The sequence below is a fragment of the Schistocerca piceifrons genome, chromosome 2, assembly GCF_021461385.2.
Source record: "Schistocerca piceifrons isolate TAMUIC-IGC-003096 chromosome 2, iqSchPice1.1, whole genome shotgun sequence".
Taxonomy (NCBI): domain Eukaryota; kingdom Metazoa; phylum Arthropoda; class Insecta; order Orthoptera; family Acrididae; genus Schistocerca; species Schistocerca piceifrons.
The window spans coordinates 259890684-259907538 of NC_060139.1; the positions used below are offsets into that span (position 1 = coordinate 259890684).

General features: G+C 43.6%; 1 protein-coding gene across 1 annotated transcript in view; it reads right to left on the reverse strand.

Moving 5' to 3' along the window:
• The window catches only part of LOC124777149 (carcinine transporter-like), a 125810-nt gene that overhangs the window by 26917 nt on the left and 82038 nt on the right, over window positions 1–16855 (reverse strand). Inside the window, exons 5-6 of the mRNA XM_047252449.1 lie at window positions 12485–12653; window positions 8276–8497 (exon numbers count right to left, since the gene is read on the reverse strand). Of these exons, the coding sequence (XP_047108405.1) occupies window positions 8276–8497; window positions 12485–12653 (391 nt within the window). The remainder of the gene's footprint in view (window positions 1–8275; window positions 8498–12484; window positions 12654–16855) is intronic.

Below are 16855 nucleotides of genomic sequence, written 5' to 3' on the forward strand. Positions count from 1 at the left end.
TGACTCCATTCAGAAGTAATCACCACAAACATTAACACATTTACCCCACTGGGAGAGGAGACGGTCAATTCATGGTTCGTAGAACGTGGTCGGCCACTGGCGGACCACCACTCTTGCACTTCCTCGTCCGACTGAAACTGACGTCCACGCATGTCTTTCTTTGGGTCGCCAAAGATGTGAAAATCACGTGGTGAAAGGTCCAGGCTGTACAGAGGATTCTGCAGAGTTTCCCAATAAAATTGCTGAAGCGTAGCCTTCGTCCGATTGGCAGTGTGGGGGCGGGTGTTATGGTGCAACAGGATAATGCCGTCCGATATCATTCCGGCAGCTCGAGGGCAAACGGCAAAGTCTACAGTGGAAACATCTCACATCTCCCCCACTGAAGAAATCAAAAGCTGTTCATACAAGTTCCAGTAGTCATGATGACCTTCTTCTTCGACTGCAGGGGCCCTCTGCTCGTCGAGATCCTCAAGCGTGGAACTACAGTCAATGTGTAGCGCTATCAAGACACTTCGCATAAACTGCAACGTGCCATAAAGTCAAAACGCACAGGAAAGCTGTCGGACGATATCTTCCTACTGGCTGATAACGCCCTGCCAATCAGACGAAGGCTACACATCAGCGATATGGTTGGGAAATACCACAACATCCTCCATACTGCTCGGATCCTCCAACATTTGATTTTAACACCCTTTCCGACCTGAAGAAATACATACGTGGACGTCGGTCTCAGTCGGACCAGGAAGTGCAAGACGGGGTGCGGTTGTGGGTCCTTCAGTGGCCGACCGCGTTCTACGAAACAGGAATTGATCGTCTCGTCTCCCAGTGGGATAAATGTGTTGATGCTTGTGGTGAGAACTTCTGAATGGAACCATTCCATGGTCCCGTTGTGGCGGGAGTTCGGTTTTCATTTGATTGGGTGAAGTACGAGCGTTTATATTGAAACAATGTATAGAGAGTATACAAACTACTTTAACAAACACAATAAACTAATCCTGCACATCAGCAAAATTTCCAGAGTATTTAAAACAGGGAAGAGTCGTACCTGTGCTAAAGAAAGATCAAGCAGAGGACACAGAAAATTACTGGCTCATTTTCCCACTGTCACCGTTCTCAAAAAAAGTAGAATCAGTTATGAGACACAGGTAATTGAGTTAATTAGATAAATACAACCTTTTAAGTGAATCACAGTTTGGATTTCGAAGTGGTAGAAGTATTGAATCAGTCATAGCGCAATTCACGAAAGTGGTTCTTGATGTTCTTGATGGCTCTGAGCACTATGGGACTTAACATCTGTGGTCATCAGTCCCCTAGAACTTAGAACTACTTAAACCTAACTAACCTAAGGACATCACACACATCCATGCCCGAGGCAGGATTCGAACCTGCGACCGTAAAAGTCGCGCGGTTCCGGACGGAGCGCCTTAACCACGAGACCACCGCGGCCGGCGATGTTCTTGACGAAGATGAGTATGTCACAGGCATATTTAGAGATCTTACTATGGCTGTTGATACTGTTCAACGTAAGATTCTATCAAATAAACATCGTGGAAGCATTAGGAACCAGCGAAAAAAATGCTCCTATCAGAAATTAAAAAAATGCGAATATGTTCGTGTTTGTTTAAAAGATTCTGACTGAAAAGTGGCGTACCAGCTGCCTCATTGTAACTCCCTCAGCACCTTTAAAACTATTCCTAAAAATTTTGGCATGCGAACAAATTCGAGCTCTTTGTAACATGCAGTTCAATTCTCACTCGCACAAGTTTCCCTAACTGTAACTCGCTCAGTTTCACTTATCCATCGCTGTAAGTCGCTCACACCCACCCACTTCCACTTGGTCATTCTCACTTGCTCATTCGGCTCAAATTATTGTCATTCTCTTTCTCTGTCACTATCCCTGTATCGCAGCCACAGTCTCCTTCGTTCTCTCATACTACTACTGTTTCCTCTCACTGTCACTCTCTCCCCCCTGCTCTCTCTTACTGCTACTATCTCATGTATTCCTTCCCACTGTCGCTGTCTCTTCTCATTATCACTATTCCTCTCTTTCTCGTTATCACCGTCATAGACTATGTCTGTCATTATCACTGGCTCTAACCCACTTCTGTTTTCTCTGTATTTCTCCCTCACTCTTTTCCTAGGAGTGTTTTGTCACTGTCAGTTATGTTTCACAACCGCTGTCTCCCCTCTTCCTCTCACACTACCTTTGTGTCCTTCGCTCTTTTTGTAACACAACCACTGTCTGCTGTCTTCCAGTATTTTTTACTTTTATGACTGCCACTGTCTCCTTCTCTCTCTCGGCATAAAGAAGCGCGAATATTTCGCATGCCGAAATTTTTGTGAAAACTTTTAAAGATGCTGAGGAAGGAACAATGAGACACCTGGTACGCAACTTATCAGTCAGAGTCTTTGAAACAGGAGCATATTCGCCTTTCTCTTGTTCCGACAGGAGCATTTTTCCGCGGATTCCCTTCTTTTCCACACCACATCAGGGCATGCCACTCTTGTGAAAAGAACTTTATGGGCCAGTAAACTTTTCATACTTTACTTGTGTGAAATTGAAATAGCGCAGAACTATAATTTTGCACCTCAGACCGGATTTGATGTGCAAAAAACATTTTGCATCTGGTTCAGTACTACATCATCATGGGGTTTCCAGAACCCTTCTGATGATAACTAACACACTTAGGGCATATTTCTCTGTGTTACGTCACTTTATACACTACGTTTTCGCTTCGTATCGTATTTTATGTGTACAAGAAGGGTATCTCGGAAACGGATAAAGATATCAAAAAATGTCCAAGGGTGTCCGACATCGGGATCTTAGAAATATATCGTAACAATTTCAGTCATTTTCTGTGCATAGCCACCTCGGAATCCGAGACTCGGTTTTTCTAAGGAATCATCCATGAACTAATGGTGCCTCCATAAACACCCTATGGCCCAGCGACGACCACATCAAATGCAAAAAGAACCAAACGATTTGCTCAAGTTGACTAAGCTAGAGGAAGTAATTCGACCATAATTTGAGCCTGTACTGTGCGATAGTGAAACTAAGACGAGGGGGAGGAGGAGGAGATTAATGTTTAATGACCGTCAACAATGAGATCATTTGAGACGGAGCGAAAGCTCGGAGTAGGGAAGGATGCAGAAGGAACTGGGCTGCGCCCTTTCAAAGGAACCATCCCGGAATTTTGCTTGAAGCGATTTTGGGAAATCACGGTAAACCTAAATCAGGATGGCTTGGGTTTGAACCGTCGTCCTCCCGGAAGCGAGTGCATTGTGCTGACCACTGGGGCACCTAGCTCAGTGAATCTAAGACGATCGTTCTGTTGGTATATAAATGGTCTCTAGCTCAAGGGCATCCAAAATACTTGACAGTACTTTTCTATCACCAACAGAACCCGAGATACGAGCCACGGAAAAATCACGTTCTTATGCGTGACGTTTTGGAACATACTGGAAAGAATGCTGTTGCGTCCGTAGCGAGATATATCTAATGATTGGTTCTGATCACACATAGCAGATAGGGTACAAATATTAAAGATAACACACACCTCAAATAAGTCTAAAGTTTTAGTAAATTTTCTTTTCTTTATTGAAGTTCTTCAGGGTAGCATTTTGTGACCAGTACTGTTCCTGATATACAGCAGTGATAGAAGGGAAAAATTCATGCAAGTCCGAAGGAACAGGTGGTGCGGCGGCTACAGCCACCATGAAATACATGAAATGTATTCGCAGTTGCGAATATGGACAACCATTAGCTGTATAAGGATACGACGACAATGAAAATTCATGCCGGATCGGGATTCGAACCCGAATTATCTGCTTATCACGAGTGACCGCGTTACCACTTGGAAGGAATTGTCGTAGAACTGTTGCTGGAGAGAATAATGAAACTGCGATATTAGCTACAGTGAATCAATACCCCCATATTAGCACTCGGCATCAAAGTTGTAAGTTGGGCATTAGTCGGACTACTGTTTGCCGAATTTTGAACCATAGAAAATATCATCCGTCTAATATTTCCCTCCATCAGGGACTTCATGGCTATGATTTTCAGAACCGAGTAACATTTTGCCCGTGGTCGCTTCCGTAAATACAGAAAGATCCAAATTTTTTCTGGAGTATTGTTCTCTGACGAGTGACCTCCATGAAACACGGTACGATTAATCGACACAACCTGCATTATTGGAATGTGAAAAACTCACATTGATTACTCCAAGTTGATTGTCAGCGCCTGTGAAAGACGAATGTTTGGATGGAACAATTTTTGTCAAAGTCATTGGTCCATTCCTTATCGGTGGCACCTTAAGTGTTGATAAATATTGAAAATTCTCGGAGGACGAACTTTCAGTATTACATGCAAATCTTCCGCAGACCTTCCTTTGGACTTGCGAGAAACAATGTAATTTCAACATGATGGTTGCCCATCACATTATTCTGTAGCACCTTCAGAAGTATTAGATTAGGTGTAGAATTGTCGGTGGGTTATAAGAGGTATTCCAATGTCTTGGCCTCCAAGATCGTCACATCTTACTTTTCCTGCATTTTGTATGGTAGATTACTTGAACAGTGAAGTGCCAACAATACGCGACAACCTACTTTAGCATACAATAATGTCGAATGATTCCGTCTGCAGATAAATTGTTGCATCGAAGTGGACAGCCACATTTCTGAGCTCTTACTGTGAAACAGTTCTTAGAAACAAGCATCCTGTTAGCAAGATGCATGAAGACATACCTAAAAAGAGCACACCGTTGGTGAGAGGCGAGAGAAAACATGACAAACAAACTTTTTTCACTATTACTGAACTTATCTGCGTTTCTTTTTTTTATTCAAAGCATTTTTTTCGAGATAACACAATTCGGGAACTCAACTGTGTTATTTGGCGCTTACAGCGCCACCTATCATACAACGACAAGAATGTTACATGCAAAAGTTACGTATTTTTTCCCACTGAGTCCGAGTCTACAACAAAAATGGTATTTTCCTATTTAAGATTTGGAAGTTGCCCCAAACCCAAAATCCTGGGGGTGGGGCATCAGGTCAACATTGGTGTTGCCAGATAACATTTTTAAAGATATCGAACCTGTATTTTTCGTGTTTTAATCTGAGATTTTTGTGATATTTTTGTTCTCTCAAGGTGAAAAACTCACCCTGTATACGCAAACTTTAATAATCTAATAAACATAGCATTGTTGTTACAATGAACAATATCCACATCAATCTGAACTCTAAATGGTGAGTGATGAGACAAAGATACAAGTCAAATTTCAAGCTGAATCAGCGAACAAGCCAATACAGCACAAGGAGAAACAGTGAGTGAGTGAAGAGCGCAAAAAGTAGGGTGACTCCTGAATCGCCTTGCGATCCACTCTGCACGAACTCGGGGGCAGTGAATGGCTGCCTGGAGCTGTCAGCCAGGAGTGCACTGACTCATGAGTCAACAGCAACCTGCTCCACACTGAGTCAGGAGTGTTAGGGGAGCCAAGTGCTTCCACTTTGTAGATCATTACATCTTGTGGTGAAGCACTGAATGGGCTACCATGGCAGTTTTTTGGAAGCTATCTTTTCAAATCAAAAGCAGAAATAAAAAGGCGATAAAGTGCTTTATACATTAATGAAGTGTTTCTTTGCTTTCTATTATGTTTGTGGCTGATAAAGCTGTTCAAAACAGTAAGATGTACAGTCACATGTAGAACGCATTATACAGGGTGGTCCATTGATACTGACTGTGCCAAATATCTCACGAAATAAGCATCAAACGAAAAAACTACAAAGAACGAAACTCGTCTAGCTTGAAGGGGGAAACCAGATGGCGCTATGGTTGTCCCGCTAGATGGCGCTGCCATAGGTCAAACGGATATCAACTGCGTTTTTTTAAAATAGGAACCCCCAATTTTTATTGCATATTCGTGTAGTATGTAAAGAAATATGAATGTTTTAGTTGGACCACTTTTTTCGCTTTGTGACAGATGCCGCTGTAATAGACACAAACGTAGAAGTACGTGTATCACGTAACACTCCGTCAGTCTGGACGGTATTTGCTTCGTGATACATTACCCGTGTTAAAATGGACCGTTTACCAATTGCGGAAAAGGACGATATCGTGTTGATGTATGGCTATTGTGATCAAAATGCCCAACGGGCGTGTGCTATGTATGCTGCTCGGTATCCTGGACGACATCATCCAAGTGTCCGGACCGTTCGCCGGATAGTTACATTATTTAAGGAAACAGGAAGTGGGTGTTTTAGCTGTTGTAGTGGCTAATCCGCACATCAGTAGCAGACGAATTGCGCGAGAATCGGGAATCTCAAAAACGTCGGTGTTGAGGAAATGCTACATCAACATCGACTGCACCCGTACCATATTTCTATGCACCAGGAATTGCGTGGAGACGAATTTGAACGTCATGTACAGTTCTGCCACTGAGCACAAGAGAAATTACGGGACGATGACAGATTTTTTGCACGCGTTCTATTTAGCGACGAAGCGTCATTCACCGACAGCGGTAACATAAACGGGCGTAATATGCACTATTGGACAACGGAAAATTCACGATGGCTGCGACAAGTGGAACGTGAGCGACCTTTGCGGGTTAATGTATGGTGCGGCATTATGGGAGGAAGGATAATTGGCCCCCATTTTATAGATGGAAATCTAAATGGTGCAATGTATGCTGATTTCCTATGTAATGTTTCTCCTAGTAGTAACAAGATGTTTCACTGCATGACAGAATGGCTATGTGCTTCCAACACGATGGATGTCCGGTACATAGCTCGCGTGCGGTTGAAGTCTAATTGAATAGCATATTTCATGACAGGTGGATTGGTCGTCGAAGCACTATACCAGGGCCTGCACGTCCCCGGATTCCTTTCTGTGGGGAAAGTTGAAGGATATTTGCTATCGTGATCCACCGACAAAGCCTGACAACATGCGTCAGCGCATTGTCAATGCATGTGCGAACATTACGGAAGGCGAACTACTCGCTGTTGAGAGGAATGTCGTTACACGTATTGCCAAATGCATTGAGGTTGACGGACATCATTTTGAGCATTTATTGCATTATTGTGGTATTTACACGCCGGCCGGGCGTGGCCGTGCGGTTCTAGACGCTTCAGTCTGGAACCGCGTGACCGCTACGGTCGCAGGTTCGAATCCTGCCTCGGGCATGGATGTGTGTGATGTTCTTGGGTTAGTTAGGTTTAAGTAGTTCCATGTTCTAGGGGACTGATGGCCATAGATTTTAAGTCCCATAGTGCTCAGAGCCATTTTTTTGTGGTATTTACAGGTAATCACGCTGTAACAGCATGCGTTCTCAGAAATGATAAGTTCAGAAAGGAACATGTAACATATTGGAACAACCGAACTAAAATGTTCAAACATACTTGCGTTCTGTATTTTAATTTTAAAAACCTACCTGTTACCAACTGTTGGTGTAAAATTGTGATCCATGTGTTTGTGACTATTACAGCGCCATCTATCACAAAGGGAAAAAAGTGGTCCAACTAAAATATTCATACTTCTCTACGTACTATTCGAATATGTAATAAAAATGGGAGTTCCTATTAAAAAAAAAAACACAGTTGATATCCGTTTGACCTATGGCAGCGCCATCTAGCGGGCCAACCATAGCGCCATCTGGTTTCCCCCTTCAAGCTAGACGAGTTTCGTTCTTTGTAGTTTTTTCGTTTGATGCTTATTTCGTGAGATATTTGGGCCGGTCACTATCAATGGACCACCCTGTATAATGTATTTTTTGCAGTGTAGTCTATGTCATAGTGACCAATTCAGCATACTGGATGGGATGCCATTGTGGCACCCTGTCCTAGAATCTGTGTTCCGCACGCTGATGTCACTGGAGACGCCTTTAGTATCAAAGTGATACTACTCCTTTTTTCTTAGGCACCAATCGCTCACTCCATGAACGGATCAGTTCAAGAGTTGATCGCACATTCTAGGACAGATCGCATACTGTTGGATGGGCGAGCTGGGTGTGGATGGCAAATGGTACACCAAACACAGGAAGGCGGTGGGTACAGGTGAAGAGCGTGTGTGGAGGGAAGACAGTCCCCCTGACATTTCAGCATGGAAGGGAGCACCTGATGATGACGACGAGCTATACTGTCGAAATATTGTGCCAAGAAAATGCAACAATCTAGCAGCATACCTGCAAGAATGTTGCGGTTTATCAATGCCGACAAGACGCGAGATCTTCACCTACAGTCGATGTTAATAAACTAAACGACGCAGAGAGAGCTGGGGCAGTACCTGCAGAGTGAGATCATGACGGTGTTGCGGATGATGCGGGCGCTGCTGAAGAGGCCCGCAATGCCGAAGTGTCGCTCCTTGGCGGCGGCGATGCGCTCCAGCACGTCCATGGCGCCGTGCGGCACCGACCGGCCGTTCACCTTGGCGATGTGGCGCAGCACCGACAGGCACTGGTGCGTGCGCCCCTTCGCCGCCAGCCACCGCGGAGACTCGGGGAACATCCTGCACAAAACAGTCAGCACGTCGCTCTGCTACTATAGCTCACAGCTGCACAGCACAATCTCTGCTCGGCTGTTATCGAGTCATTGTTAGCGTTCAGAGGCTAGCGCAGCGATTGTTGTTGGGAGGCTGTGGAGGGAGGAGACAGTTTAACTCGAAGCTTACTGGACACAGGCGTCAAGATGACGTGACTTGTTCAGCGTCTTGTCGACTGCTATGGAGTGTTGTCACCACATCGAGCCACGCGGGATTAGCCGAGCGGTCTTAGGGCGCTGCAGTCATGGACTGTGCGGCTGACCCCGGCGGGAGTTCGAGTCTCCCTCGGGCATGGCTGTGTGTGTGTTTGTCCTTAGGATAATTTAGGTTAAGTAGTGTGTAAACTTAGCGACTGGTGACCTTAGCAGCCAAGTCCCGTAAGATTTCACACACATTTCTCAACATCACATCGAGTGAGGTATGTGAGTGGATCCTCGAAAATCGTGATATATTACGAAATAAGCAGACGAATATTTTTAATAAGCGAGAATACAAATTTCATTGTTACTCATTTCACTGACAACATTTTTTAACCAGACTGAAGTCACAAAATCGAAAAAACTCACTCCTGAGGGAGAGAGTCTTTACATGTAAATAACATCGAAACTGCTGACTATTGATCTATTGCATTAACAAGAAAGTCCTATAATCTTTTACAAACACGAAGATGTGTAAGAAATTTTCGGTCATAACAGCACACAAACCTACTTCTTCCGGCTCCATAACTCCGCGTCTCTAACTATTACAAGGAGGTGAACTCATACAACATTCAACAACAGTGTCTTTCATCTTTAGTATTCTGAAAGCTTTAACTGCCGATGAATCATTCACTGACATTTAATTATGACACATTGTTGCAAGAGTTACGTGTTTGTTACGTGTCTCATTGCCTTGAAACGGTGTAGTGTCATAACACACAAGCATAGCACGAAAACAACGGAAAACGAGGAAATCCAATATGGCGTCTCACAAGTTCTTCATTTATCGACTGCTATTGAATTTCATGTTTCCTTCGAGTTTTGTGGAAGATGCGTCATTTTGACGCCACTTCAATGTTAGTTTCGAGCGACACTAGCTCCTCCCAGTTGCGGGCATCTCAGCCCACCACTGGCCTAGGGCAACTATTGAGGCGCTTGTGACGTCACTGTTGGTATCGCTAGTAGCCAGAGGGCTTTATTCTCTATTTAAGGATGTAAGTGGTAATGACAGTATAAGTTTTCTGTCATCTTTGAATGTCAAAATCTCCATCTTTTACAAATGTTTGGGTACATTAAAGAAGATGTGACGTGAATAAACACAAAACTACAAAAGTTTATCTGAACGGGAGAAAAATTAGTCCTCCTCATTCATAGATGTTATTCCAAATAAAAGATGGTCTCTGTTTCCAATATTTATTGATCAACAACGTCTTTCGCGCTCTTAGCGCAACATTCAGGTTAACATGAAAAGGCAGCATTGGTTATTATTAAAAGCCATCTGATGTTCAATGAAGTCCACGTTCAGCTGTTTTTGAGCCAATTACGATGAAAGTTTTCACCATCATAACCCTTTACTACATCCTAGTTAAATGGTGTTGCAACATCTCAGTGACTCTGGCTTTGGAAGGAAAGTGGGAGGAAGAGAAAAGGGGAGAGAAATCCGCCGATTGCCGCGGTGGCTTCTAATTCTGACTAATGCTGTCTCCACTGCCTATTAAGTCAATCTGACGATGCGCTAAGAGAGCGAAACGCGTTATTGACCAATAAATATTGCCACAGAAACTGTCTTTTGTTTCTAACGGGGAACCACTGTTAGTGCACCACGCCAGAGTAGAACGGAGCAATTTGTCGCAGATATTACTTTATTTTTCGCAAAAACCTTCTGGAGTTATCTATAATTTTGAAGATTGATTATTGATGGTTAGTAACTACAGCAAGAAGTAGTGAAGGTAATTAAAAACGAACCAAGTAAGTATTTGAACATCCTATTTACGAGGGAAGAAACAACACATTTATATGAGTTAAAATGCAGTATATTGCTTGGTATCTACACATTTATTAAAAATATCAGCACAGTTGTATAATGGTTCAAATGGCTCTAAGCACTATGGGACTTAACATCTGAGGTCATCAGTTCCCTAGACGTAGAACTACTTACACCTAACTAACCTAAGGACATCACACACATCCATACCCGAGGCAGGATTCGAACCTGCGGCCGTAGCAGCCGCGTGGTTCCAGACTGAAGCACCTAGAACCGCTCGGCCACCGCGGCCGGCCACAGTTGTATAAGTGCTGTTACAAGTATCATAAACATTGTGTTGTAGTAGAAAATCTATTGAAAGATTTTGATGACTATAGCATATGTTGAAGTCCTGGATAACATTCATAAGCCTGATGAAAGCCTCATTAACCAGGTGTTGTTAATTTGACAAGGAATCTGTTAAAATGAAATTGTATAAATATTTAATTCATGTGTTTTCTTCCTCGTTGTTAATTCATCCTTGTGGTTGATTTGCGTCTTTGCATATGGTTTGTCAATCTGTATATTGAGCAAGCAGTAAAGGAAACAAAAGAAAAATTCGGAGTAGGTATTAAAATCCATGGAGAAGAAATAAAAATGTTGAGATTCGCCGATGACATTGTAATTCTGTCAGAGACAGCAAAGGACTTGGAAGATCAGTTGAACGGAATGGATGGTGTCTTGAAGGGAGGATATAAGATGAACATCAACAAAAGCAAAACGAGGATAATGGAATGTAGTCGAATTAAGTCGGGTGATGTTGAGGGTATTAGATTAGGAAATGAGACACTTAAAGTAGTAAAGGAGTTTTGCTATTTGGGGAGCAAAATAACTGATGATGGTCAAAGTAGAGAGGATATCAAATGTAGACTGGCAATGGCAAGGAAAGCGTTTCTGAAGAAGAGAAATTTGTTAACATCGAGTATAGATTTAAGTGTCAGGAAGTCATTTCTGAAAGTATTTGTATGGAGTGTAGCCATGTATGGAAGTGAAACATGGACAATAAATAGTTTGGACAAGAAGAGAATAGAAGCTTTCGAAATGTGGTGCTACAGAAGAATGCTGAAGATTAGATGGGTAGAGCACATAACTAATGAGGAAGTATTGAATAGGATTGGGGAGAAGAGAAGTTTGTGGCACAACTTGACCAGAAGAAGGGATCGGTTGGTAGGACATGTTCTGAGACATCAAGGGATCACCAATTTAGTATTGGAGGGCAGCGAGGAGGGTAAAAATCGTAGGGGGAGACCAAGAGATGAATACACTAAGCAGATTCAGAAGGATGTAGGTTGCAGTAGGTACTGGGAGATGAAGAAGCTTGCACAGGATAGAGTAGCATGGAGAGCTGCATCAAACCAGTCTCAGGACTGAAGACCACAACAACAACAACAACAACAACATATGGTTTGCTGTGATCAATCTTGCCCAATTGATAATCTTTCTTAATTACACCAATACAGTCTTCTAGACTGTACTCTGAGAGCGTAAGACTGTCTTGTATGCTACTAGCCTTCACCTGGCCAGGATTTTAAATACGATGTTAATCTTCTATGGAGCAAGCGAATTAGAAGTCTGATAATTTATATGTCTAGTGAGGCCTGCATAATTGGTGTCTCGGTAAGACGAAAAGTTAGGTTACAATGTTGTAGAGGTATTTGCAGTTTCACTTAGGTCAATCTGTTTCCGTCTTACGTTCAAGAAAGCCGATATTGGCATCTTTTCGATCCAATATCGATGATGAAAGTTTTCTCTATCGTAACTCTCCAGTTAAGTTCTAAGTAAATTGTGTTGCTACATCTTAATAACTTTGGCCTCTGAAGGGAAGCGAGAGAAAGGCATAGGGGGGAGGAGACGTCCACCAAGTGGATTCTACAACGCCAGCGTGGTGGGACGTGCGGGAGGTGTCAACGCCGGGCAGTGGAATGCGCAGTGCCGCCAGCTACTGTACTGTACCTGAAGAAGAAGACGACGCCGAGCGAGGGCAGCGAGGTGATGAGCATGAAGGGCACCCAGTCGCGGCACGCCCACGCCACCAGCGGCACGATGCACATGCCCGTGGACCAGCCCACCAGCTGCATCATGGCGATGTGGCCGCGCCGCTCGCTGTCCGACACCTCCATGCCTGCCGCACACAGCGTCCCACTCAGCCGAGTGTGCCTGCTCCACATTCCTGCTGTACTGCTTCTTTACTCCCCCACAACTATCCTCAGTAACTGCTTGACACGTAGACTGGATGGTTTCCGACTATTATAGCTTTTGCAGTTAAGTAACATACATGTTTTGGCTTATGCAATTCACTAACTCAGTAAGTTTCAGTATATTCTTAAATGGAATTTACAGGGTGTCCGAAAAGACTTTTCCTGATTACATAAATCGATAACTCAGGCTAGAAGTGAGATACAAATATGAAACTTGTGTCGAATTGTTTACAACTATCAAAGGTTTTTTCTGTTTTAGGTTCGCAGTACGTAAGTAGTGGATGAGGTGCAGTGCCCAAGAAGCCATGTTAACAAATCAGGAGAAGGCACAGTGTGTCCTGTGACACCATGAGACACGATCAACCAATTATAGTGCAGAGACACTTCCAGACAACATTTGGAAGGAATCCACCTGATGTCAAGAGCATTAAAGCCAGGTATGAGAAGTTCAAGAACGCAGGATCGATTGCTGACCTTCCGAGGTCTGGTAGACCTAGAACCTCAGTAGACAGGGTGGAAGCTGTTAGGCAGTCTTTTCTGCGAAGTCCGAAGAAATCGGTGCGCAGGGCCTCACGTGAATTACAGATGCCAAAAAGCTCTCTCCATGACATTTTACACAAACGTTTATTGTTTCGTTCCTACAAAGTGCAAATCGTTCAGGCCTTGTGGCCCAATGACAGTACACGTGGATATGACTTTGCGGTCGAAATGCTATCACGTATTGAGGACGATCATGGTTATCTCAGACGAATTGCCTTTTACGACGAAGCGACCTTTTTTGTCAGTGAAGTAGTGAATCACCATAATGTGCGCATTTGGGGTTCACAACCTCCTGGCGAGGTCATGGAGTGCACAAGAGGCAGTCCAAAGGTGAATGTTTGGTGTGCGCTATTGCACGATCGAATTATCGGCCCAGTCTTCTTCGCTGAGGCTACCATCACATCTGCAGTTATCTGGACATGTTGCAACTGTATGCTGTCCCTCAGCTGCTTCAGTATCACCCCGATGTCTTGTTTCAGCAAGACGGTGCACCGCCTCATTGGAGTTTGGACGTCCGTGCCTATCTCGATATGACCTTTCCTGGGCGATGGATTGGCCGTGATGGGCCAACGGTTTGGCCTCCACGCTCTCCTGGCATAACCCCATTAGACTTCTTTTTATGGGGTTAGGTGAGGACGAGGTCTACCGAACACGTGTACCAGATCTTGAAACCCTGCGGCAACGGATAACCACAGTCGTTGAATCGATCCCTCCAGTGATGTTGGCTAATGTGTGGACGGAAATTGGATATCGCCTAGATGTGCTACGTGCTACCAAGGGTGGAAGTTTACTGATGTATGAAAAAAACTTTGATAGTTTGTAAGCAATTAGACACCAGTTTCATATTTGTATCTTACTTCTAGCCTGAGTTATCAATTTATGTAATCAGGGAAAGACTTTTCGGACACCCTGTATTATATCTAATCGTTATTCCAGCTCCAACTACACTCGACACAGCACGTCTTCGTCGGTTTTGACGCTACTGTCAGTGATCTGAGTATTGAAATCATTGATGTCTTCTATGTGCATTTACAGAATTTAATCATTGAGAAACCCTAGGAGGAAAAGTCCAAGAGCATAACGTCAGGTGATGTAGAAGCCCAGGCAATGTCTGCCAGTCCCATAACTAAGCCGCTACTGCCTTTCCAAAAATAAATAAACCTCTGACAATCCAAGCATTCAATCATTTGGTCATCTCTGACAAACCCAGCATTCGGGCTGACTCTAGCATTTCAACAATTAGGCCACTTCCGCCAATCTAAAATTTGGGCCACCTCTGCGAGTCCGTCAACAGGGCAGATTTGCAACATTTGGGTCACCTTTAGAAATTGACTGGCTGATTCAGAACGTTTTTCCAAGTGTGGTCATACCATGCACGACCCAATTTTGGTAGAAAGCTTTAGCGTAAAAACAGAAATGTGTCAATAATGTAACCATTAAACAACACCACACATTTATTTTACGAGTATTACAAACAAATAGCCTCCGATGTGCCAGTTAGTTGTTCCTTAAAAAAGAACGTTATACACTGTCCAGTGACATTAATGTGACCATCTGTCAAAAATCCAAATGACCACCTTTTGCACTGTGGCCTGCCGTGAGACGTGCAGGAGGTGAGCGAGTGATGTCCTGGAAGGAACGGACAGGGATGTGGACTCCAGGGTGGTGGCCACGTGCGCTACGTTTCTCAGTTGACTATCCATGGTACGGACATCCCTATCGTGCTGGACTCACAAATTCTCAAGTGGGTTTAAATATGTGGAGTTTGGCTGCCAAGGAAGAACGGTAAACTTATCCTGGTGCTCTTTGAGCCAGGAAAGGTACAATGCGAGCTGTGTGAGACATTGCATTGTCCTGCTGGTAGATACCACTATTCCATGAGTCAACTCATGGAACACAAACATGTCATTTCACAGAGCATTGTTACTGAAATTTTAAAGTCATTATGTGAGTTCATGTAACTTTTAACATTCTGGTGAAGATTGTCTTAGAACTGTCGAAACCTGGTTAATGCGTTTTTTAAAAACAATTGTGTGTAACCAGTTGGCTGACTATTACATTTTATATAATTGCATACATGGTTGCTAAGATCACAGCCAGAAAATGTTTACAATATCAAAATGTCTCGAATATTCCATTTAAGATTCAGATGTCGTTCACGTATTCCAGAGAATGCTCACGTGCAGCTTCTTCGCTTCTTGAAAAATTTGCATCAATGGTTGAATTGGAATGTCAGACACACAATCTGCTCCCAGTTTGTTGGGATTCTGCCTCCATTATATTCCATTCTGTTCATTATTTATCGTGTTCCGTAAATCACATCATGAAGTGACAGCTTTCAAGGATGTGAACCGAATCAAGACACACATTAATAGGCGCAAGCAGCCACTGCACAGCACTTGTGTAAAATCTACTAACAAACTATGGCCAGTGTTAATCGACTCACAGCTATAAGTATGGCAATTACTTTTAAATAACTTTAACACACACACACACACACACTCCAATACATGTTAATTGCAGAGATACGCCACTACTAAAGGAGTGAAGTGGTTGAATGAGCAAGAGGCTACCTACAAATCCGAAGTAAAGGAAATTTGTGGTAAGTTCCTATGGGACTAAACTGCTGAGGCCATCGGTCCCTAGGCTTACGCACTACTTAATCTAACATAAACTAATTTACGCTAAGAACAACACACACACCCATGCCCGAGGGAGGACTCGAACCTTCGACTGGGAGAGTCGCGCGAACCGTGGCAAGACGCCCTAGACCGCACGGATACCCCGCGCAGCTCAAATCCGAAGCCTGAGGTTCAAACTTCAGTCGATCCTAAGATTTGTTCTGCATTTTGTCCCTTATTTCAACTCTGACATTATGTTGTTAAAGTGAAAAATGCCAAGTTGGAGCGTGGTTTCGAGTCCACATCAAACTATAGGTCCCTTATGGGTGGCTGAGTGAGTCAAAAGTTCACAGGAAGAGAAGGGCTTATCACATCCAATAGGACTATGCCTAGTATGGGGCGAATAAGTATACGTGTTTTATAGAGAGGTACCGACAACTTTATTATGCCTGTATTATTCTGAAATAGAACTGAGAGTGAGCTCATTGGAGGGAAGTCGATGGGTCTGCTGCTTTGCCATGTATAGCCTGTGGTATATAGACATAAGAATGAATTTAAACGTATTCAGTAGATCTTCTGCAGTTTTGGAAAGTATGAGCGAGATACTAGGAAATTGAACCTCACTCGGATGTATCCACTGGTACCAGTTCAAAAATGGTTCAAATGGCTCTGAGCACTATGGGACTTAACAGCTGAGGTCATCAGTCCCCTAGAACTTAGAACTACTTAAACATAACTAACCTAAGGACATCACACACATCCGTGCCCAAGGCAAGATTCGAACCCGCGACCGTAGCAGTCGCGCGGTTCCAAACTGTAGCGCCTAGAACCGCTCGGCCATCCCGGCCGGCCTGGTACCAGTGTTACCCTCTACATGTAAGGATAAATGTTTAAGCGCAGATCTGGCAGCCGGTTAACAATGTGTATGAAAGTTTCCTTGTATGGTTTTCTGCGCACTATTTCCC